This window comes from Bos indicus x Bos taurus, chromosome 8 (genome assembly GCF_003369695.1).
Source record: "Bos indicus x Bos taurus breed Angus x Brahman F1 hybrid chromosome 8, Bos_hybrid_MaternalHap_v2.0, whole genome shotgun sequence".
Lineage (NCBI taxonomy): Eukaryota > Metazoa > Chordata > Mammalia > Artiodactyla > Bovidae > Bos > Bos indicus x Bos taurus.
This window is the reverse complement of record NC_040083.1, coordinates 26,389,405-26,415,128: the sequence shown is the minus strand read 5'-3', so window position 1 is coordinate 26,415,128 and position 25,724 is coordinate 26,389,405. Positions and strand designations below refer to the sequence as shown.

At 41.1% G+C, this 25,724-nt stretch overlaps 1 protein-coding gene across 1 annotated transcript in view; it reads left to right on the top strand.

The window, feature by feature from the left end:
- The window catches only part of SH3GL2 (SH3 domain containing GRB2 like 2, endophilin A1), a 227,278-nt gene that overhangs the window by 150,919 nt on the left and 50,635 nt on the right, over positions 1 to 25,724 (top strand). The window contains exon 2 of the mRNA XM_027549173.1: positions 16,461 to 16,529. Coding sequence (XP_027404974.1) covers positions 16,461 to 16,529 — 69 coding nt within the window. The remainder of the gene's footprint in view (positions 1 to 16,460; positions 16,530 to 25,724) is intronic.

The window sequence follows — 25,724 nt, the reverse complement described above, 5'->3', positions numbered from 1 at the left end:
ACAAAAAGGCAAAATGGTTGTCTGAGAAGGCCTAAAGAAGAGAAGTGAAAGGCAAGGAGAAAAGAAAAGATATACTCATTTGAATGCAGAGTTCCAAAAATAACACAAAGAGATAAGAAAGCCTTCCTCAGTGATTGATGCAAAGAAATAGAGGAAAACAATAGGATGGGAAAGACTAGAGATCTCTTCAAGAAAATCAGAGATACTGAGGGAACATTTCATGCAAAGATGGGCTCAATAAAGGACAGATTGGTATGGACCTAACAGAAGCAGAAGATATTAAGAACAGGAGGCAATAATACACACAAAAAAAAGTATACAAAAAGATCTTCATGACCCAGATAAGCACGAAAGTGTGTTCACTAACCTAGAGCCAGACATCCTGGAATGCAAAGTCAAGTGGACCTTAGGAAGCATCAGTACGAACAAAGCTAGTGGAGGTGATGGAATTGCAGTTGAGCTATTTCAAATCCTAAAAGATGATGCTCTGAAAGTGCTGCACTCAATATGCCAGCAAATTTGGAAAACTCAGCAGTGGCAACAGGACTGGAAAAGGTCAGTTTTCATTCCAATTGTAAAGAAAGGCAATGCCAAAGAATGCTCAAACTACTGCACAATTGCACTCATCTCACATACTAGCAAAGTAATGCTCAAAATTCTCCAAGCCAGGCTTCAACAGTACATGAACTGTGAACTTCCAGATGTTCAAGCTGGATTTAGAAAAGGCAGAGGAACCAGGGATCAAATTGCCCACATCTGTTGGATCATCCAAAAAGCAAGAGAGTTCTAGAAAAACATCTCCTGCTTTATTGACTATTCCAAGGCCTTTGACTGTGGATCACAACAAAGTGTTGAAAATTCTTAAAGAGATGGGAATACCAGACCACCTGACCTGCCTCCTGAGAAATCTATATGCAGGTCAAGAAACAACAGTTAGAACTGGACATGGAACAACAGACTGGTTCCAAATTGGGAAAGGAGTACATGAAGGCTGTATTTTGTCACCCTGCTTATTTAACTTATATGCAGAGTACATCATGCAGAATGCCAGGCTGGATGAAGCACAAGCTGGAATCAAGATAGCCGGGAGAAATATCAATAACCTCAGATATGCAGATGACACCACCCTTATGGCGGAAAGTGAAGAACTAAAGTGCTTCTTGATGAAAGTGAAAGAGGAGAGTGAAAAAGTTGGTTTAAAATTCAACATTCAGTAAACTAAAATCATAGCATCTGGTCCCATCACTTCATGGCAAATAGATGGAGAAACAATGGAAACAGTGACAGACTATTTTTGGGGGCTCCAAAATCATGGTAGATAGTGACTGCAGACATGAAATTAAAAAACGCTTGCTCCTTGTAAGAAAATTTATGACCAACCTAGACAGCATATTAAAAAGAAGAGACATTACTTTGCCAACAAAGGTCCATCTAGTCAAACTATGGTTTCTCTAGTAGTCATGTATAGATGTGGGAGTTGGACTATAAAGAAAGCTGAGTGCCAAAGAATTGATGCTTTTGAAATGTGGTGTTGGAGAAGACTCTTGAGAGTCCCTTGGACAGCAAAGATATCCAACCAGTCCATCCTAAAAGAAATCAATCCTGAATATTCATTGAGTGCAGAAGAATTGATGCTTTTGAACTGTGGTCTTGGAGAACACTCTTGAGAGTCCCTTGGACTGTGAAGAGATCACACCAGTCCATCCTAAGGGAGATTTTTCCTGGGTGTTCTGGAGGGACTGATGTTGAAGCTGAAATTCCAATACTTTGGCCACCTGATGTGGAGAGCTAACTCATTTGAAAAGACCCTGATCCTGGGAAAGATTGAGCCTGCGAGGAGAAGGGGACGACAGAGGATGAGATGGTTGGATGGCATCACGACACAATGGACATGGGTTTGGGTGGACTCTGGGAGTCGGTGATGGACAGGGAGGCCTGGTGTGCTGCGGTTCACAGGGTCGCAAAGAGTCTGAGATGACTGAGCGACTGAACTGAACTGAACTGAACTGATGCTGGGAAGACTGAAGGCGGGAGGAGAAGGGAAGGACAGGATGAGATGGTTGGATGGCATCACCATCAATGCACGTGCATTTTAGTAGGCTCCAGGTGTTGGTGAAGGACAGGGAATCCTGGCATGCTGCAGTCCATGGGGTCACAAAGAGTGGGACACAACTGAACGACTGAACTACAACTATAACAGGGGAAGGTAGAGTTGATCTAGTGACCATTTGATTACAGCAGGTCCATAGGCAAAAAGAAAGGAGTTATGAATTTATTACTGAAGGACAGTAAACCCTAATTGTGGAGAAGGCAATGGCAACCCACCCCAGTACTCTTGCCTGGAAAATTCCATGGACAGAGGAGCTTGGTAGGCTGCAGTCCATGGGGTCACGAAGAGTCGGACACGACTGAGTGACTTCACTTTTCACTTTCATGTATTGGAGAAGGAAATAGCAACCCGCTCCAGTGTTCTTGCCTGGAGAATCCCAGGGACGGGGGAGCCTGGTGGGCTGCTGTCTGTGGGGTGGCACAGAGTCGGACATGACTGAAGCGACTTAGCAGCAGCAGCAAACCCTAATTGATATTAATCAATTCTTGTTAGTTACTAAGAAAATGCTTAACAATGACTTCTAACAATATAAACAGTTATGGAAAGCAAGTTAAATATTTTAAGGAATTTTTGTGTGTTTAACCATCCTCCAGTGCTACAGATTGGTATCTATTGATTACAGCTAACCCAAGTAAACCCTCTCCTGAAAACAGGATTTTTATTGATATGGGAATCAGGGAACCTGAGTTTCAGTCCTATTTCTGGTATGTCCCGGCTGTCTGACCATAACACACCTGTTCCTCTCATCCCCACATTCTCAGTGCTTCCCTTCCCTGCTCCTCCCCTTACCCTCCAGCACATACTGGTACCTGAGGGATGATGTAGTCCTGTGAGAAACACAAGTTTACTTCACAAGGCTCCCTCTTTCCTACAGTGTCACTCCAAATTAGAATTGGAACTTGTCATTTTGCCCAAAAAAGCTCCAAACCCCCACAACAAAAAGTATACTTCATGGGCTCATGAATGTATTAACTTTCCTCTCAGATTCTCCTGTTTAACCTCTTCTTGCTAATACCATGATCAGCTGTGACACAGAATGGTGATGTGAGCTGATTTGATAAGAAAACTTGAGGTCACTTCTGAGAAATGGTTTCTCAGAATAGCATTGCATTCTGAAATGTAAATCTCCAGTTTGCCTTTAATTAGTAATGCGTGCCCACAGGCACACCATTTTGCTCTTCAAAGATCCTCTTCTGGAATGATGTTGTGTATATTAACAGCCCTCAAATTGTTACTTGGCCTAGATATTGGAAAGTGTTTATGTTTTCCTTCTACGACAAGTTTGTCTTGGTAGAAGCATTTTGGAAGGCTCCACCTTATGGTCACCATGTTCATGGTGTCCCCATGTTACTCTTAAGTAACAGGATCATGTGGTGGTGCTTACAGAGTAACAACACTAATCCTTTGCATTGATGAAGTGCTTTATAGTCTGCAAAACACTTAGTTATCTTCTATAATCTTTGTAACTGCCCTGTGAGGTGGCTTTGAATTATCCCTATGTCAGAAAACTTGAGAGGTAAAATGATTTGCCCAATCTAGAAAATAACACAAAATGTCCATTACCTTATGGATGGACAAAGAAAATATGGTGTATTCATATAATGAAATATTATTCAACCATAAAAAGGAAGTGCTAACACATGCCCCAACATGAATGGACCTTGATAACATGATGATAACTGAAAGAAGACAGAAACAGGAGACCACGTAATTGTATCATTCCATTCATGTGAAATATCCAAAATAGGCATATCCGTATAGACAGAAAGTAGATTAGTGGCTGCCGGGGTGGGGGAGCATTAAATGGAGTTGCGGGGAGAGGATTAGGGGGTGACTGCTGATGGGTACCAGGTTTCTTTATGGTATGATGAAACTGTTCTTGATTTCTTGATTAGATTATGGTGATGGTCACACAACTCTGTAAATATACTAAAAGTCATTGAATTGTGTACTTTAAATGAGTGATCTTTGTGTCATTAAAGTTGTTAAAAAGTTTAATTCATTATTCTTTTCCCTATACTCCAGAGCTTAAGGAAAGTGACTTCAAAACAATTACCCTTGGGCCCCTGTCTTGACATGTATTTGACTTCACCTTTTTTTGTCATGAAAAGAGGTGCCAGCCTCTTCTCAAGAGTCTGCCCCTTCCAAATATTCCTCCATCTCTTCTCTCATGTCCAAATTGAACAAATAAGAGGACAGCCTCTCGAAAGCTCTGTGGCCACCACCTACTACTCACTAGCTGACTTTAGCACTTTAGTGAGCCTGAGAAAAATTTAAGAAACAGTATCCTTTCCTGTGTACTTTCCTTAGCTTATTTTTTGGCATATTTTTATTGGAGCTTTGCAAGTAGTCAGCTCATGCAAGAGCAAGTCTCCCACATGATTGAAAAGCACTGGGCAGAAACTTGAAAGGAAAGCAAGCTATTAGTGCTGGTTTGGAGAGCTGAAATGTGTTTAGAGCATGCCCCCAATTTGATAGACAACTTTGAGCAACTCTAAGCCTGGAGAAATGCCAAATATTTCTCTGTCATTTATCATATAAAAAAATATATATACTTATATATACACACACATATATGTATCTGTGTGTTTATATAAGTATATATCTATAAGTATGTTTATGTGTATGTATGTTATATATGTATATGTATATATATGTATGTATGTGTGTATGTACGTTATATATTTATATGTATATGAAAGTATAGAGTGTAACTATTGGTAGAGAATTGACTGAGACAGTAGGAAATGGGACAGTGAAATGAGTGGCTTCTTTTCCACCTTGAAAGTGTACTGGCAAACAAGGTGTCAGGTTAGCTTTCAGATGTGGGATGCAGTGACATTACTCTGAATACATGCTCTGAGTATTGCATCAGCCTTGTCTGTGAAATGTCCCTTGCAGGGGCAGAATTCTAATACTAGAATTTACTAGAACTCAAAATCCCAATACTAGAAATAACGAGTAAAAGGCAAACCAGGAATTTGTATGATTGGGGGTGGGGAGCCTCCTCTGCTTCTCCTTCTCTGACTTCAGCATGAACTGGCAAGGTGTGAGTCTCCAGAGATTCATCTGCAGTGCAGGCCACAGAACTTGAAGCTCAGGGTGGAAGCAAAGCATGCATATATCAGGGCATAGTCTTCTCAGGCAGTGACAGGCTGCTTAGCACTCAGGAAATTTTGCCCAGATTGTAAATGAAATCTATATTTGTATCTGCCTTGACATTAAAGTGCTCTTAACATTTTGGGTTCAGATGATGGAATTTCTACAGCATGAGTTACCAAAGTTGATATCTCAGAGAGGGATCCATCTTTCTGAGTTTTATGTGGTTATTCTTTGTTCCCAATTGAATTCCTCTATTAGCTGGCGCAGTGATAAAGAATCTGCCTGCTAGTGCAGAACAAGAGGCACGGGTTCAATCCTTGGGTTAGGAAGATCCCCTGGAGGAGGAAATGTCAACCCACTCCAGTATTTTTGCCTAGAAAATTCCATGGACAGAGGAGCCTGGTGGGCTACTGCCCATGGGTTTGCAAAGAGTTTGGCATGACTGAGCACACCCGCATGTTAGTAGGTCAGTGATTTTCTATATAAGATGGTGGGTCTGGTATCTCTTCATTGAATGCCAAGAGGTGGTCCATCCACATTCATGACCATCTCTGCAGCCTCTTTGTATCTCCTCCTTGCTGTTACTTAAGTTATAGCTTATGATTTTTTATTGCCGCTAATCAATCTGATTAGCGGCAATAAAAAGCATGATGCCAGCTTCCTTTGGCTTTAGAGAAAGAGGAGCACTTATCTCAGGATAAAGCTCAGGTGCCACATTTGGTGACATAAAATGCTGTATGGAGAACTGAATGAATTGATATGTGACATACTTATAGGAAGTCTCGCAAGTGTCTTCAAATACCCCTTGGCTTGCAGCTTGTCCCTGATGCTTGCTTTCTGCAAAGCTGAGGAACTTACCTTGAGTGGATGGATGAAGGCTGTCCAAGCATTAGTGATAGAAATGGAGCATATTCTCAGCTGCCTGCCCTACAGCTGAGACCCAAGGAGTATCAGTTACTCTACTTTAATGGGCTGCTGCTGCTGCTGCTAAGTCGCTTCAGTCGTGTCCGACTCTATGCGACCCCATAGATGGCAGCCCACCTGGCTCCCCCATCCCTGGGATTCTCCAGGCAAGAACACTGGAGTGGGTTGCCATTTCCTTCTCCAATGCATGAAAGTGAAGTCGCTTAGTCGTGTCTGACTCTTAGTGACCCCATGGACTGCAGCCCACCAGGCTCCTCCATCCATGGGATTTTCCAGGTAAGAGTACTGGAGTGGGGTGCCATTGCCTTCTCCAACTTTAATGGGCATCTCCTACCAAAGATGATTTCTTTTTAATTTTAGAAGGAGATTTGCATCAAAATAACCCTAGAATGTGAGGTCAAGAGGGGAAGAGTTCCATGGCATTTTGTTTTCAGATACTTTTCATGGTATTTTCTTTTTCCCTTCCTTTTCTAATTGTTATCTACCTTTGATGTACTATAAATAGCCCTCCAGCAGGTAGAAATTGCATCCGTTAGGGATCTTCAGAAAAACAGACCCAGTAGGATATGGAGACAGAATGTTTTCTTCCTCAAGGAAACCTCAGTATTGTTTTTAAGGCCTTTCAGTTGGTCGGATGCAACCCTCCCACATTTTCAAGGACAATTGTGTTTACTTAAGCTCAACTGATTGTGGAATTAACCACAAATCTATAGACTATCTTGGGGCTTTCCAGGTGGCTCAGTGGTAAAGAATCTGCCTACCAATGCAAGAAACGCAGGTTCGATCCCTGGTTCAGGAAGATCCCCTGGAGGAAGAAATGGCAACCCACTCCGGTATTCTCACCAGGGAAATTGCATGAACAGAGGAACCAGATTGGTCATAAAGAGCCAGGCACAATATTTGCAACAAGACCTAGATTAGTGTTTGATTGAATAACTGAGTACAGTTGTTGGTGTTCAGTTGCTCAGTTGTGTCCAACTCTTTGCAACCCCATGGACTGCAGTACACCAGGTTTCTCTGTCCTTCACTATCTCCTGGAGTTTACTCAAACTCATGTCCATTGAGTTGGTGATGACATCTAACCATCTCATCATCCTCTGTCACACCCTTCTCCTCCTGCCCTCAATCTTTCCCAGCATCAGGGTCTTTTCCAATAAGTTGGCTCTTTGCATCAGGTGGCCAAAGTATCAGAGCCTCAGCTTTAGCATCAGTCTTTCCAATGGATATTCAGGGTTGATTTCCTTTAGGATTGACTGGTTTGATCTCCTTGCAGTTCCAGGGACTCTTAAAAGTCTTCTCCAGTACCTCATTTTGAAGGCATCAGTTCTTCAGTGCTCAGCCTTCTTTATGGTCCTACTCTCACATCTGTACACAACAACTGGATAGACCATAGCTTTGACTAGATGGACCTTTGTTGGTAAAGTAATGTCTCTGCTTTTTAATATGCTGTCTAGGTTGGTCATAACTTTCCTTCCAAGGAGTAAGCGTCTTTTAATTTCGTGGCTGCAATCACCATCTGCAGTGATTTTGGAGCCCCAAAAAATAAAGTCAGCCACTGTTTCCCCATCTGGAAACTGTTTCCACTATTTCCCCATCTATTTGCCATGAAGTCATGGAACTGGATGCTGTGATCTTAGTTTTTTGAATGTTGAGTTTTAAGCCAGCTTTTTCACTCTCCTCTTTCACCTGCATCAAGAAGCTCTTTTGTTCCTTTTCACTTTCTGCCATTAGGGTGGTGTCATCTGTGTCTTCTCCTGACAGTCTTGATTCCAGCCTTTGCTTCATCCAGCCTGGTGTTTTGCATGATGTACTTTGCATAGAAGTTAAATAAGCAGGGTGACAATATACAGCCTTGATGTATTCCTTTCCCAACTTTGAACCAGTCAGGTATTCCATGCCCCGTTCTAACTATTGCTTCTAGACTTGCATACAGGTTTCTCAAGAGGCAGGTAAGGTGGTCAGGTATTCCCATCTCTTTCAGAATTTTCCACAGTTTGTTGTGATCTACATGGTCAAAAGTTTTAGCATATGAATGAAGCAGAAGTAGATGTTTTTCTGGAATTCTCTGATCCCAGGGATGTTGGCAATTTGATCTCTGGTTCCTCGCCTTTTCTAAATCCAGCTTGTACATGTGGAAGTTCTCAGTTCATATACTCTTGAAGCCTGGTGTTGGTTTAGGCGCTAAGTCATCTCTGGCTTTTGTGACTCCATGGACTGTAGCCTGCCGGGCTCCTCTGTCCATAGGATTCTCCAGGCAAGAATACTGGAGTGGGTCACCATTTCCTTCTCCAGGGTATATTTCCCACCCAGAAATTGAACCTGGGTCTCCTGCATTGCAGGCAGATTCTTTACTGACTGAGCTCCTGGCTTGAAGGATTTTGACCATTACCTTGCTAGCATGGGTACTGTAGCCTAGCTTAATTGATTCATCAAATTAACCATACTAGAAGTAGATATCAAATTTTAAATTGAAAGACACCTTAGAACTCTCCTGGTTATCTCATCACACCCTATCCCAATTTGTGGATGAGGAAACAGAGGCCCAGCGAAGTTTGTAATTTCAGTTTACAAAAAAGTAAAGAGCTTCCCAGCAGTTGCTCTTAACAATGGAAGACCTAGGGCTACTTTTCCTTGCCTTATCAGGGAAAGTAAAGCCCTGAGTTATAGGGCTTTAGGTTTTAGGCCATTCATTAGAGGGTACTGAAATCCCAAATGAATTACTGTTTTTTTTTTTTGTTTGTTTGTTTTTTTCTAAGTTCTGTTTTTTTTGTCCTTTTGTTTTTTTTCTCAAGGGATTTTATAACTGAGCTTCAAATAGAATTAAAAAAAAATAGTATATGACATAATTCTAGCCCTAAGTCTTGGGAGTCTACTTTTAGCAGACACTGTCTTTTTATATTTTGCTCACTTTTGGTGGCTTAGTGCTGTAGACTATGAAAATGCATGATTTTTTTCCTATTGCCAGGGATGGGAAACTTTATGGCTATATTTTCAAATTCTGTGAATCCCCCTTACTAAATTACCCCTTATCTGATGAGGAACTAGATTCTTTGGATGAATGAAAAAATAGAGAAGTGCCTATTGGTTTTTATTACATACATTTTATGTACTTAATTTTCTTTTCTTTTTTTTTTCTAGAAGACAGAAATAGGATCACTTGTGAATGCAGCTGTAGGTGATAGTATAAACTGTCTTTCCAGGGAGGGACTGAAATTTGCATAATAAGTCTATTATAAATGCTGCCATTTCCCTTTGAGGTGTGTGTGCAAGTAATTAGCCACATAGTGCATGGGAAGTTCTCAATTTGGTGCAACAGAGCTTAGAAACTTATTACTCTTAACCCAGGTGAACCACACCAGAAGCTTAGAACATCATGCAAATCAATTTCTGCATTTCCTATATAATATTTGACAAAAAGCAAGATAGGCTGAAAGTTGGGAAAGGGCCAAGTGCTTAGTTCTCCTAACTCATTCTAATTTGCTCCAGATATTCAAAGAAAATCATTCTTCATTCTGTTGAATTCTTGGGGGAGGGGGTATAATTATGAGAGGAATCCATCAACCAAAAAAAGATGCACAGCGTGATAGCTGCAGTTAAGTTTTATATGGGGCAGAATGAGGACTGCAGCCCTGGAGACAGCACCTGAGACAGCTCTGAGAAGCTGCTCCAGGCAGTGAGGGAAGGTCGATATATGTGATTTCCGTGAAGGGGGTGTTCATTGCAATTAAGCACTTACTGTACAAGAGGTTTTCTGTTACTCCTGAGGAGCTGATGTCAGTTAAAGGGATTTAGTGTTTTTCTAGATATGAGGAGATACAAGGATTGGGATCACGCAATCAGTTCCTGAAAATATCTATCTTAAGACCTGTTCTACCAGTTTCACTGAAGCACAAAGTGACTCATTCTCTACCCTGAACTCCCTTCAGGTGTGTCGAAGGTCAGCAGCTGCAGCAGCACGGGATTCAATCCCCATGAAGACAGATGGCAAATGCCCTTGGCAAGCACCAGTTTGTAGTTGACAAACCTTTTTATTGTTCTTCAATATAGTGAGAAATAGAATTAGCACAGTTAGTTCAATTAACTTAGTTTAGATAGATGAAAATGCCTTTACTCATTTTCAATAAAATATGAAATTTCTGATTGAGAAAAATAATATATAGTTTTTGAAATTCATAAAAAAAAAACATCATGGCATTTAAGCATTCCAATTTAATGACAGCTGAGAAAAACTAGGGTGAAACCTGTACCCCATAAAGTATATCCATCCTCCTCTTCATACATGGCAACACCACCATCTGGAAAAGCTAGATCTACTTGTATTTAGCCAAATACCAAGATAATATTGCTGTGATTTTGACTTTTCTGTTTCCTTCTGAATATTAGATATGTTGTCAAGTATTATCATTTTAATTTTAGTACCTAACCAATGAATAATAATTAAAGAACTTTCATAGAGTCAGAGTATGGGCTTCTTTTATTTGACTTCCCTGGTGGCTCAGAGGATAGTGTCTGCCTGAAACATGGGAGACTGGGGTTCGATCCCTGGGTCAGGAATATCCCCTGGAGAAGGAAATGGCAACTCACTCCAGTATTCTTGCCTGGAGAATCCCATGGATGCAGGAGCCTGGTAGGCTCTAGTCCAGGGGGTCATCGCAAAGAGTCGGACATGACTGAGCGACTTCATTTTCACTTTCTTTCTTTCATAGGTGACGTCTTTCTATAAATATTGGGAAAGCAATATTTTGAGTGTGCTATATTTTTACTTATTGTCGACAGAAAAAAGTTATGACGTTTTACAGGGGAGATAACACTCTCAGAAATGAGATAAAGAACCAGTGCTCACTCATAATTAAGGGTCCTCCTTTGATTTATTTTGCTCTTAGAATAATTCATTGAGACACATTTTTGTTTCAACTGATGATTTTCTGCTGTGCAGTGTGTTAGGTACTGTGAAAGTTTTCAGACAAAGTTGCATGTGATATGATTCCCACCTTTGAATTTTATAATCAGATAAGCAAAAGTTCTCAGCAGTTTTACTCATCAAGTAGCTAGTTCCAGGGAGTCCAACAGATGGTGTGTTTTATTAAGAATGCAGTGGAAATCTAGTAACTTCCATCTAGGGTGGGCATTCAAGATGAAGATGGAGAAGGTGAAAGTTGGATTAGCATCTTAGGTACTTGGCAGGATTTGAAAATTAGAAAAGAGAAATAAAATAGGTCCAGGTACAAGGCAAAAGGAATTAACACAGCATATTTGGTGGCTGGTATGAAAATCTGGCTTTGTATAATGAATAAAGAGACAAAGCTAAACAAAAATAGGGACATCAGACATTAAATAACTTTGCAGGTGTGTGGAGTATGAGTGAATTTGGTCTTAAGTCTACTGAATTTCGCTGATGATGTGATTTTCAAGGAGACCTTTATAAAAGGCTGTTGGAGATAAGGTGGTTGGATATTCAGTGTTTGATTGAAGTGCAATATAGGGAAGTATCAGAGCTGAAGCTAGAGGGTGGAGTGTCTTTTACCTGCTGCTGTTGCTGCTGCTAAGTCGCTCCAGTCCTGTCCGACTCTGTGGTGATAATTCATGCAGGGGAGGATGAGTCATTGTTGGAGAGCCTGCAGCATCCTCATCCTTTGGGCTGAGAACAGTGGTCATTTATTTAAGCTGCCTCCTGCTTCTGGTTCCCTTATTTTTCTTATTTGGCATATAGAAAAAATAGTGTGAGGCAACACGACTCCAGACTCAGAATTAAGACTTTTAATTTAAAATGTGAGTTGATTATATTATTTTCTTTCTTTGAAGAGTTATACCTTCTGAAAAACCATCCCTGAGTGAAATGATCAGTCCTGTTTGCCTTACTTTATGCCTCCTTTCAGTCTTTTTAACATTAACATTTACAAAATTGCACTGTAGTTCAGTTCACAAATCTTTACTGAGTGTATCTTGTGATGAATACAATGAAGAATAACTTAGAGGAAGATGAGATTTTTTGGTTTGGTTGGAATATATGGAGAGTGTAATAGAAAATAAAAGATTGGAAGCACAAATTCTCAGTGTTGTGCTAGGCGAGTACGCTGGGAGATTTTGAACAGGTGAGTTGTTTTTAGATGCTACAGATGGGCATATTGACTCATTTATACTGTTTTGGTTGATTCAAATAACTTTTGCTAATGTTTATTTGAATAGGGGATCAATTTCTCAAAAAGTGAGTATACTAGCTAAAGTATACTAAACAATATTGGAAAATACTCAATAATATGAAATCTTTTTAGGAACCACCTCACTGGAATATAGTAGAGCAAAACTATTCTTAAGTAAATGGTACTAGGTAAGGAAAACAAGAGCTATATTAGTGTCTCAGGGTAAAGATTCTGCCTGCAATATAGGATACCCAGGTTTGATCCCTGGATTGGGAATATCACCCAGAGAAAGAAATGGCAACCCACTCCAGTATTTTTGTATGGGAAATCCCATGGGCAGAGGAGGCTGGTGGGCTATAGTCACAAGAGTTGGACATGACTTAGTGACTAAACCACCACCAAGGAAAACAAAACTCATTGTTGGCCAAATGAGCTCAGGGATCCTGTCTTCCTCACCTGACTCACATACACAAAAGCAATAGAAGTTTTAGTAATGTTATTTAAAGAACAGGAGGAGAAAATATTTGGCATACTCCTAAGGAATGAGAATATGGCTATTTAGCACATTGTTTAATTCAGTGCCTTGGTATATTTAGATCCTTTGTGACTTGGGGAAAAAAATAGCCCAGAGAACAATGTAGATGTCATTTTGAATATTCTTTCTTTTGCCATGAATCAAATCAGATAAGAAATTTATATCAACCAAACAATCAGACCAAGACCAGTATCTGTTAGCCTCATTCAATATATTTGGTGAACAGTTTCTCTTATAGCATCTCAAACGTCAGCTTTTGTGGAGAATAGATTCATATTTTCTCTTTTTTCCTTCCTCTCTGTCCCCCTTCCCCTCCCTTTCTCTCTCTCCTCATCCCTCTCTCTCCCCACCGTCTCTCTCTCTCACACACACACACACTCTTTCTCTCTCTCTCTCTCTCACACACACACACTCATACACATAGAGTGCTTAAGCCACATAGTTAAAGTCAGTGGTCTGATGGACTGATGAGTTGTGCTTTGTGTGAGTTACTAGGACTAGTTCTGAATTACTAATGGCCAGTTGATCCTATTTGGTATTCCTATAATACAGTGAGCCACTCTGGTGCTAACCTATTGATGGATATAAAAAAGAAGGAAATTAAAATTACTTTCAGTTGAGCAATATGGGTTGAAAGTATAATATAAGCTCTTGTGGTTTTGATGAAGGTCCTATTTTATTGCTTAGATATGATAAAAATGTGATTAACCAAGGTTACCAGGATTTTCTGTTACTATAAATGGAGATGTTTTTCAGCTACTTGGTTTTTGTGACAATTTTGCAAATGAAAATTAAACATCTCATTCATGGATCATGGGAGGAATATATCTATAATGATTCTCTTTAACCAAAATAGGGCCTTGGCCTGACATTGCAGACAATCAGGTAGAACTGAGACAGTTGAGTTGGGAGTATGAGGCTTATATTTCTTTATTGCATAGGAATTCAATAAGATTATAGAGTTTCCTGGCCCAAATTTAACAGATAACCACATACATCAAGAATAAGACACAAGAGGGGCTTAAATATGAGCTGAAATTGCCATCACTGAGCAAAGTGAAAGGGAGGGAATCTGTAAAAATCAGAGTAAAATTTGTTTGCTGATAAGGAAAATTTGATAATAATAACCTTTAAGTTCCCTTCTATTCCTAATTTTCTATGACTTAAACTTGAACATGCAGGTTAAGTTATTGACACTTGGAATTCCACTGCTGCTGCTGCTGCTAAGTCACTTCAGTCATGTCCGACTCTGTGCGACCCCAAAGATGGCAGCCCACCAGGCTCTGCCATCCCTGGCATTCTCCAGGCAAGAACACTGGAGTGGGTTGCCATTTCCTTCTCCGTAGAATTCCACTAGGAGGTTCTAAACTGAGTTCTAAGACCTTTCCGTCTCTTTCTGGCTTGGTAACATCTTTAAGAATGTAGGCAAAAACTGACCGCTGTGCCAGATCAGTTGATACAGGCTTTTATTTGGTTGATAGTGATGCAGCACAAAGCCTAGATCTGTGCTGCTGCTGCTGCTGCTGCTAAGTCGCTTCAGTCGTGTCCGACTCTGTGTGACCCCATAGACGGAAGCTGATCTTGTTGAAATAATTGATAGCCGCCACCACTTAGGAAACAAGTTAAGTGAGAGGGCTGATGTCAAGGACTGAGGGTTAAAACGGTGAATCAAACTCTGGCCATCTGGCCATTTGATCCAAAGAACTTTAGGCAGAAATGTCCAGCACCATGGACAGCTCTTCAGTACTGTGGTGTGAATGCAAAGCCACCTAGGGTTTACTTGTGGAAATTGCCTTCCAGGCAATTGTTTTTAATTTATGCAAGCCTCATAAAAAAGTTTATTTACGCAAGTCTCAGTTTTCTGATGGACAAGGCAATGGCAACCCACTCCAGTACTCTTGCCTGGAAAATCCCATGGACGGAGGAGCCTGGTAGGCTGCAGTCCATGGGGTCGCTAAGAGTCAGACATGACTGAGCTACTTCACTTTCACTTTTCACTTTCATGCATTGGAGAAGGAAATGGCAACCCACTCCAGTGTTCTTGCCTGGAGAATCCCAGGGACGGGGGAGCCTGGTGGGCTGCCATCTATGGGGTCACACAGAGTCGGACACGACTGAAGTGACTTAGCAGCAGCAGTTTTCTGAAAATGGTTAGATTCTTCTTAAGGTATTAAATAGTAGTTAAAGAAACTGATAGAAACGACCAGGATTTTTAAGCAGACCAGGGAAGCCTAGCAGATGCAGTTTATTGGTGAGAGAAGGGAACTAGGATATATTGCATGTCTTATAGGTTCAGACAGGAGTTCTTATATTTTATACCATTTAATTTGCATAACAACACGGTGTGCCATGGCAGTCCATGCCATGATCTTTCATCACAGCATATTCCTTCTGTTACTGCTGCTGAGGTGAAATCTGGGCCAGAGTGGTGAAAGAATTTAGGCTCTTGATTTTCCCAAGAGTGATCTCTTCTAAAGCTCTTCCTGGTGGCAGAACACAGGAGTTAAAGAAGGGGAATGTAAGCACTATACCTCAGCCCCCAATAAGGGGATATCAGAGCTTCCAAGGCAAGAAAGTGAGCCATGTACCCCAGAGCCCTTTTAGAAGGAGGTAAACCAAGCTTACTTGGATGACCCAGTTGTTACTAAGGTTGCTGCAGGTCTGACCATGGTGGGGATATTCTGCAAAGACCCTCAACACAGTGGCTATTAAAGGAAATGAAAACTTATACTTTAATATGTGTATGTGGTAACTTTATGTAGCACAGTGACATCTTAGTAAAAAGCATCTAACTACCTTTACAGTTATTTTAAGAGGAATGACATTCTGGTGTCATTAGCATTTAATATTTCCTGTTTTTAATGAAAGTGAAATATTTTTCTTGTGATTCCTTTGTAATTTTTATTCGACTTAATTTGATCTTTATTTCAAAACAGAATAGAATATCTAATTTTTTAATGAGCGTGAATTCTACAAGTAGAAAATGTACATTTGCATATGTAAACTGATGAACATAGAACGTATGATAATGGGAATTGACTGGGTAGCAAAGAAATACCCTCAACATCTTTACACACAATTTATCTTATGTATATAAGGACATGGACAACTACAGGGAGATTTATAAGATAACTATTTAAGTCCCTTTATCTGAAGATCAGTTAGGCTGGTATTTTTCATACCAGTTTGATAGATGCTTGTGATTATCTGTTCAACAGCCCATTGAAAAATAGGTTGAAGATGCAGTAATTTTCTACCTAGGTAGCATTTTAGATCCATTATCAGAGGGAAATGATTATTGTATGATGCTGTTGTCCCTTGGAATTTTCAAAAGGAAAATGTTAGTGCTTTGACAGTTGTATGATGATGTATATAATAGAAAGAGCACTAGAGTTGAAATCAGAAGACACAGCTTTGAATTCCTGCTTCAGTATCTACCAGGTGCGTGGATTTTGGTAAATTATCTGTATCCTCTGATACACAGTTGCCTCCTGTGAAAATGGAATGGCCTACCCATGTCAGAGAATAGTTGTGATGTTATATTAGGTGATATTTGTCAAAGCACTTACAACTCGTGACACATATTTTTAAAAGAAAATTTATTTGTAATAATTCCTCTTTTTTTTTTTTTTTTGGTTATTTTCTACAGAAAGTGAGTGAGAAGGTTGGAGGAGCTGAAGGAACCAAGCTAGATGATGACTTCAAAGAGATGGAGAGGGTGAGTCTTCATCACTTAGATTCCCTTGACATAAAATCTCCCAGCATACTAAGAGGAGAAGCGAGAAAGGAAAGGGGAAGCTGTTCTCCACGGGCACCTGAGAATGCAAAAGTTACTCCTAAAAGTACTCTCTTTGTAATGTATATTGTAAAACAGAAGAAGTAAATTGCCTTTTTTTTTTTTTTTCTTTTTTCACTATCCTGAGAACAAAGCCTCCATGAAGGTGAAATGTCATAATGGATTTTATCATCACTTTTCCAAATAGGGACAATATGGAGCTGGTGTTTGAATTGGACTGGGCTGGTACGAAAAGAAGAGAAGGTGGGGAATGATGTATCAGATGTTTTGGGGAGAGTTGCAGTCACTCTCTAGCTTTCGAGAACTTCCCTGAGGGGACTGTGCCAGCACGAGTCAGCGGGTGCAGTGAATGTAGTTGTGAGCCTGTCTGCTCTTGGCCTGAGTTCCACCTACACTGCTTGTTACACAAGTCTGGGTATTGCTCTGGGCCTCTGTATTCTCATAAATGTAAAAGGAGAATACACGTTCATTCTTCAGAGATTTATTAAGGATGAAAAATAATATAAATCATATAACATTCTTTCTTAAAAGAGCAGATTCTCAACAAGTGAGAGTGGAGGTGGTGAACAAAATACATGTTTTCATTTTTCTTGTGACAGATGCCATGTTTTCCCTTTTGCTTTTCTTTCATTTTGAGACGGTTCATTGAAAGAGATACATAGGCTTACGATGGAGAATGGATATTACATCATGCAATTAATTATTTTAGATGTTAAATTGTGATTGAGTAAAGGATCTGGGAATCCAAACCGTGTACTTGAACAGGGAGAATGTCAAAAGCCCGTGATACCCAGAAACCACATTTTTTACTTAGTCTATCTCAGTTCTAGTGGGCCACCTCAGTTTTGCTATTAATATTTTTGCTGTCTGCATGAAGGATCAAGCAGAAAATTCCTAGATGCTTTCTGCCCTGTCTTTTTCAGTTTTTGTTCTGAAGAGTTCACTGATGAACAAAGCAAATTTTTGTTTTGTACCTCCTTTGAGGCAGGCTTGTGGGATACATTAGTAAACAGGATAGATAAGGTTCCTGACTGAATTAAATTCATAATCTAGTGGGGAAAACACACTTTAGACAATTACTGTCCAGTGTGGCAAGGGTAATGAAACATGGCACTAGAGAAGCTTGGAATGGAGGAAACTCACCCACATAGGGTGGTCAGGGAAGACTTTCCTGATATTTAAGAATATAAAGAACAAGCAAGAGTAGGCAGAGCCCAATGTGTTTCTAGTAAAGGAAACAGCAAGAGAGGACCAGACACATTGGAGTTCCTGAAGAAAAGATGAGTGGCCCAGAGACTGGAATCTTGTGAAATAGACTATTCAGTGTTTAGATAAAGCAGCCAAATAGCTGGTATTTCTGGCCAAGTTTTTGAGGTGGACCTCACTGATAGACAGAGATCTGATAGACAGAGCGCCTGATGAACTATGGACGGAGGTTCGTGACATTGTATAGGAGACAGGAATCAAGACCATCCCCGTGGAAAAGAAATGCAAAAAAGCAAAATGGCTGTCTGAGGAGGCCTTACAAATAGCTGTGAAAAGAAGAGAAGTGAAAAGCAAAGGAGAAAAGGAAAGATATAAGCATCTGAATGCAGAGTTCCAAAGAATAGCAAGGAGAGATAAGCCTTCCTCCGTGATCAATGCAAAGAAATAGAGGAAAACAACAGAATGGGAAAGACTAGAGATCTCTTCAAGAAAATTAGAGATACCAAGGGAACATTTCATGCAAAGATGGGCTCGATAAAGGACAGAAATGGTATGGACCTAACAGAAGCAGAAGGTATTAAGAAGAGGTGGCAAGAATACACAGAAAAACTATACAAAAAAGATCTTCACGACCCAGATAATCACGATGGTGTGATCACTCACCTAGAGCCAGACATCTTAGAATGTGAAGTCAAGTGGGCCTTAGGAAGCATTACTATGAACAAAGTTAGTGGAGGTGATGGAATTCCAGTTGAACTATTTCAAATCCTGAAAGATGATGCTGTGGAAGTGGTGCACTCAGTCTGCCAGCAAATTTGGAATACTCAGCAGTGGCCACAGACTGGAAAAGGTCAGTTTTCATTCCAATCCCAAAGAAAGGCAATCCCAAAGAATGCTCAAACTACCGCCCAGTTGCACTCATTTCACACGCTAGTAAAGTAATGCTCAAAATTCTCCAAGCCAGGCTTCAGCAATATGTGAACCACAAACTTCCAGATGTTCAAGCTGGTTTTAGAAAGGGCAGAGGAACCAGAGACCAAATTGCCAGCATTTGCTGGATCATGGAAAAAGCAAGAGAGTTCCAGAAAAACATCTATTTCTGCTTTATTGACTATGCCAAAGCCTTTGACTGTGTGGATCACAATCAACTGTGGAAACTTCTGAAAGAGATGGGAATACCAGACCACCTGACTTGCCTCTTGAGAAACTTGTATGCAGGTCAGGAAGCAACGATTAGAACTGGACATGGAACAACAGACTGGTTCCAAATAGGAAAAGGAGTATGTCAAGGCTGTATATTGTCACCCTGCTTATTTAACTTATATGCAGAGTACATCATGAGAAATGCTGGACTGGAGGAAGCACACGCTGAAATCAAGATTGCTGGGAGAAATATCAATAACCCCAGATATGCAGATGACACCACCCTTATGGCAGAAAGTGAAGAGGAACTCAAAAGCCTCTTGATGAAAGTGAAAGAGGAGAGTGAAAAAGTTGGCTTAAAGCTCAACATTCAGAAAACTAAGATTATGGCATCTGGTCCCATCACTTCATGGGAAATAGATGGGGAAACAGTAGAAACAGTGTCAGACTTTATTTTTGGGGGGCTCCAAAATCACTGCAGATGGTGACTGCAGCCATGAAATTAAAAGATGCTTACTCCTTGGAAGCAAAGTTGTGACCAACCTAGATAGCATATTGAAAAGCAGAGATACTATTTTGCCAACAAAGTTCCGTCTAGTCAAGGCTATGGTTTTTCCAGTGGTCATATATGGATGTAAGAGTTGGACTGTGAAGAAGGCTGAGTGCCAAATAATTGATGCTTTTGAGCTGTAGTGTTGGAGAAGACTCTTGAGAGTCCCTTGGACTGCAAGGAGATCCAACCAGTCCATCCTAAAGGAGATCAGTCCTGGGTGTTCATTAGAAGGACTGATGCTGAAGCTGAAACTCCAATACTTGGGCCACCTGATGCAAAGAGTTGACTCATTGGAAAAGACCCTGATGCTGGGAGGGATTAGGGGCAGGAGGAGAAGGGGGTGACAGAGGATGAGATGGCTGGATGGCATCACCAACTCGAGGGACATGAGTTTGGGTGAACTCTGGGAGTTGTTGATGGACAGGAAGACCTGGTGTGCTGTGATTCATGTCCAACGCAGAGTTGGACATGACTGAGTGACTGAACTGAACTGAGCTCACTGATAGAATAAGGATCCTCACTGATAGGAGATTTAATATGAGAGTCCTGAGCCCTGACCTGAAGTCTGGGAAGCCAGCCTTTTACACTGAATGCCTGACAGCCACTTGCTTCCATTGGACTGAAGTCTGCATTGGTCTCTATTTCTCATCTCTGGATGGTTTGAAATACCACCTAACCTTCAGCCAAAGCTAGGCCACTGCTGTTCATAGTTTTTGAAACAGAATTCTACCCATCCTTCTTTTACAGCATCTGGGGCTCTAGAATCTGACACACCTGCTCAGAATAACTTGGCTTTGACTCCTCCTTCCCCGTTTGTATTGGAGTTCCATCCCCATCTTTATGAGCAGCCCCATGGGTCTGTTGATTTGCACCAATCTTGTCTACACCCAGTCTTCCTTCATCCCCCTTATCCTCTCCCTCCCCTCCTCCCCTACCCTGGAGGGAATATATAATATGCCACTCGGTCAGAGCCCTGTCATTAGTGACAGGTTAGGCTGGTATTATATTTAGGAATTTAGGACTAAGGAATCAGAATTGGAGTCCTGCTTTCAGCCTCTGCCAGGACATAGGCAATAAGCCCAGTAGCCCACTGCCAAAGCTGAGACTAACTTTCTGTTTCTTAAAAATGAGACTAAAAAGAAGAAATTTGGAGAATAGACTTTATAACTGAATGACTAATTAGGGCTTTGAATCCATACCAATCTTGCAAAGTAATAGGAGTAAAAGAACATCTTATAAATATTCTGCTTCAGACAAAGACCCACAGATGTCCCTCTAAGTCTGAAAAAGGAAAGTTAGTCGCTCAGTTGTGACCAACTCTTTGCAACCCCATGGACTGTAACTCACCAGGCTCCTCTGTCCATGGAATTTTCCAGGCAAGGATATTGGAGTGGGTTGCCATTTGCTTCTCCAGGGGATCTTCCTAACCCAGGGATTGAACCCAGATCTCCTGCATAGCAGGCAGATTCTTTACTGTTTGAGCCACCAGATAACACCGATTTCTCCTATTTCCTAGAAAATAATGAGTTTCTGAAGTTTTTATTTCAAAATCTAAATATTTCTGTAATGAAGTTTTGTTGATTGAAGAACACACCTGTGGTTTTGTATTTGGACTTATACCTAGGTAAATTGAGAGATTTAGATTTCAGTGAGATGTGGAAATTATTTAATTCCACTTTATTCCACTTATCCTTTGTCTTATCTGTGGTTCTGTGCCAAGTTTTGCACTCTCCACTCATGTTAAAATTCACATTAAAGGTAGAGACTTATGTGGTAATCAGAAAACACCTGGTTTAAATTTAGACTCCCAAACTGTGCCTTCTGTTAATGTGTTTATTACTCACAGACAGATTTTTACTCAGTGTTCCCAAGCCTGCAGAAGAATCACCTCTCCATGGTTGGTTTTCTGATCATCAAGCATTTAGAATAGAGAACCTTTGTTCAGCTGTGTTCTCAGGGGTGCAATTAGACAACAAAATGAGATAGATTAGAGGTTTGCATCAAGCAAGACTACTGGAAAGAGAACTGGTATTCCTAGTTTCCCAGCAACCCCACTGCTGGGCATACACACAGAGGAAACCAGAATTGAAAGAGACATGTGTACCCCAATGTTCATCGCAGCACTGTTTACAATAGCCAGGACATGGAAGCAACCTAGATGTCCATCAGCAGACGAATGGATGAGAAAGCTGTGGTACATATACACAATGGAATATTACTCAGCCATTAAAAAGAATGCATTTGAATCAGTTCTAATGAGGTGGATAAAACTGGAGCCTATTATACAGAGTGAAGTAAGTTAGAAAAACACCGATACATATACTAACGTATATATATAGAATTTAGAAAGATGGTAACGATGACCCTATATGCAAGACACAAAAGACACACAGATGTATAGAACAGCCTTTTGGACTCTGTGGGAGAAGATAAGGGTAGGATGATTTGAGAGAATAGCATTGAAACATGTGTATTATCATATGTGAAACAGATCGCCAGTCCAGGTTTGATGCATGAGACAGGGTCTCAGGGCTGGTGCCCTGGGATGACCCTGAGGCATAGGATGGGGAGGGAGGTGGGAGGTGGGTTCAGGATGGAGAACACATGTACACTCATGGCAGATTCATGTCAATGTATGGCAAAAACCACTACAATATTATAATTAGCCTCCAATTAAAATAAATAAATACAATTTTTTTATAAAGCCACCCTGACCACTCTCCTGCTGAGATGCAGTAAAATTACCTGTGTACCTCTTAGCCCGTGTAGCCTTCCCCTCAAGGAGCTGACTGGGTGGAATCCTTCCACTGTACTGTCTCTGCAGGAACCCTGCTATCACCATTTCTGTCCTCTTCGTAGTTGCCTCACGTGAAATTGTTTCTTTGTGAGTTTTCAATAGTATCTGCTGCTTACAAGCTTCCTCAAACATTGTGTGGATTCCTCAAAAATCCACTGTGTGGATTTTTTTCTTTGAAAAGCTTCAGATTTTTTGGCAAGAGTGTTGCAGGAAGGAGAATGCCTTCCAAGGCCCAAGAGTGGGCTCTTGTCTAACACTCGGAAATGAACTGTCTGAGGAGACACACAAGCTGACAAAGCAAGAGACTTTATTGGGAAGGGGCAGCTGGGCAGAGAGAAGTAGAGTTAGGGAACCCAGGAGAACTTCTCTGCCATATGGCTTGCAATCTCAGGTTTTATGGTGATGAGTTTAGCTTTCAGATTATCTTTTGCCAGTCATTCTGACTCAGGGTCCTTCCTGGCAGTTCATGCATTGCTCAGCCAAGATGGATGCCAGTGAGAAGGATTCTGGGAGGTGATAGGACCACCTTTTGATCTTTCCCAAATTCTTCTGGTTGGTGGTGGCTTGTTAGATCTGTGTTCCTTACAGAGGACCTCCTGTCGTGTAAAATAATGCATGCAAATTGTTACTGTAGTGCCTGGCCAAGGTGAGTGGTTTCAGTCAATGTGCTTCCCCTAACAACAGGGAATACTGGAATTTAAGGGACCTCTGGTTTCCTCACAGATTTACATCAGTTGATGCAGTGATTCTGTGTGTGTGTGATTATGTTCATTAATTCACATGAAATATCTATAAATGCTTCTATGTGACAGGCATGCTGCCGGACACCAGGAATACAAAGATGATTAAGGTGCAGTTCCTGCCTTCAAGGAGCTTTCAGTTTTGATAGAAGAAATAGGCACAGAGCTGAGTGTCTTACAAGACATGATGCTTAGTGTTTTAGAAAGTATTTTCACGGAAGACCTAACTCAGACTGGGTAGATCCAGTGGAATGTTTCTAGAGGAGAGGGCACTTGAGCTCAATTCTGAAATTTTCTCTTGTTTCTGTGTACATGAGTTATGTAAAAGTCCAAACCAAGGAATACAGTGTCTCCTTTTTCAGCCTGAAAAGTATCATAGGAAATCCCTGCTGTTGAAACTAAGAGAATTAACTTAGGCAGGTTGATAAGGAGTCCAAGCCTAAGGTCCCTTTCAGAAGGAGGTGAACATTGTTTCTTTTTCACGTTATTTTGCTTTAGACACATAGGTCTCTTAGCCAGCAGTATCTCTTGCTCAAGGACATGCTTTTTTTGAGCTCAGAATGTATGTTATGGGAGAAGGTCTGGGTAGAACTTCCACAGCCTTGAGCTCTGGAATAACCTGTTCCTTCTGGCTAATCTTGTGCCGATGTCATCCCAGGATGTATGTTATGGGAAAGGGTATGGGCAAAATTTTCACATCCTTGAGGTATTTTTTCTGTTCTTAGCAACTAGCAGAAAAGTATATAATGTTCTGCTTAAACTAGCAAGGCAGGTACTCTCCTACCCCCTTCTGATGTCTATGTCAGAAGCTTTTTCTATCACTTTCACTTTAAATAAAAATCTACACAAAGCTCTGAGTGACTGAGACTGTCTTTGGTCCTGGAGTTAAATCTGCCTTGGAGACCACCAATCTGGCAGCACCATTCACCATAAGCCATCATCTTTGGGGCTCATCCAGGATCCTAGGACAAGGTATAGCTATCACTGTCATCTTGGGGGCTCATTCGGGATCCCAAGACAAAGTATGTCTATCATCTTGGGGTTAAGCTAAAACTATCATCTTGGGGGCTCATCTGAGATCCCAAGACAAGGTATCAGGATATCTTATCACTATCATCTTGGGGGCTTGTCTGGGATCCAAAGACAAAGTGTAGCTACCATCTTGGGGGCTAAGATAAAGCTATCAAAACCAGGAGTCCTCAAGTTGAAAGCATTGCTATAGACCATTTTAATGACAATGGAATTTATCTGAAGGGGCAGCCTCAAGTTTTTTTTTAACTTTTTATTTTATATTGGAGTGCATGCTCAGTCACTTTAGTCATGTCTGATTCTGTGCAGCCCTATGGACTATAGCCTGCCAGCTCCTCTGTCCATGGGATTCTCCAAAGCAAGAATACTGGAGTGAGTTGCTATGCCCTCCTCCAGGGGATCTTCCCGACCAAGGGATTGAACCCATGGCATCTTCTGCATCTCAGGAGAGTCTTTACTGCTGAGCCACTGGTGAAGCCCTTATATTGGAGTATAGCCAATTAACAATATTGTGATAGTTTTAGGTCAGTTGCACCCCACTCCAGTACTCTTGCCTGGAGAATCCCATGGACAGAGGAGCCTGGTAGGCTGCAGTCCATGGGGTCGCTGAGGGTCGGACACCGACTGAGCGACTTCACTTTCACTTAGGTCAACAGCAAAGAGATTCACTCAGCCATACATATAAGGGTAGCCTCAAGTTTGAAGACAAGCAGATTTGGGAAAGAATGGAGCAATTGTCATTCCTTATAAGAGTGAGAGAGTGTATTGTTTGCAGAGCATGCTGTGGAGATGCTCTATAGGAGAAGGTCCATGGCCATTATCTCCATATATAATTAGTTATTGGGTAGAGAGGGGCTAGATCCTTCTATTAAACCCCACGTTATAGACTAGCATTGATGAGTAGAAGCTATAGGAAAACAGATTCAGGCTTAACAGAAGAAAGAACTTACTGCTGTCAGAACTTTTTAAATAAAATAGAGCCTTGGGAATTACTGAATTCTTCATCACTGCCCATGTTTAAACAGAGGCTAAACCCACAGTTCCCGTATTCCGTATGAAGCACACTAGTTGCCATCTCCTTTGAGTGGTGTGGCAAGTAATTTGTTACTAATAGTGTCATTTGGGGCTCCTTGGTGGCTCAGTTGTTAAAGGATCTGCCTGCAATACAGGAGACTGCCTGCAATGCAGGAGATGCAGGTTTGATCCCTGGGTCGGGAAGATCTCTGGAGAAGGAAATGGTAACCCACACCAGTATTCTTGCCTGGGAAATCCCATGGACAGAGGAGTTTGGTGGGCTACAGTCCATGGGGTACAAGAGTTAGTCATGACTTAGTGACTAAACCACCACCAATAGTGTCATTTTTAATAATGTCCTTCTTACTTGGATTCCAGTGATAGATCTCAAGGGAAAAGAGTAGAGTCCCAGCAAGCATGCTCAGGGTTTTACACATCCCTGAGCATACCTGATGCTGGGAGGGATTGGGGGCAGGAGGAGAAGGGGACGACAGAGGATGAGATGGCTGGATGGTATCACTGACTCGATGGACCTGAGTCTGAGTGAACTCCGGGAGTTGGTGATGGACAGGGAGGCCTGGCGTGCTGCGATTCATGGGGTCATGAAGAGTTGGACGTGACTGAACAACTGAACT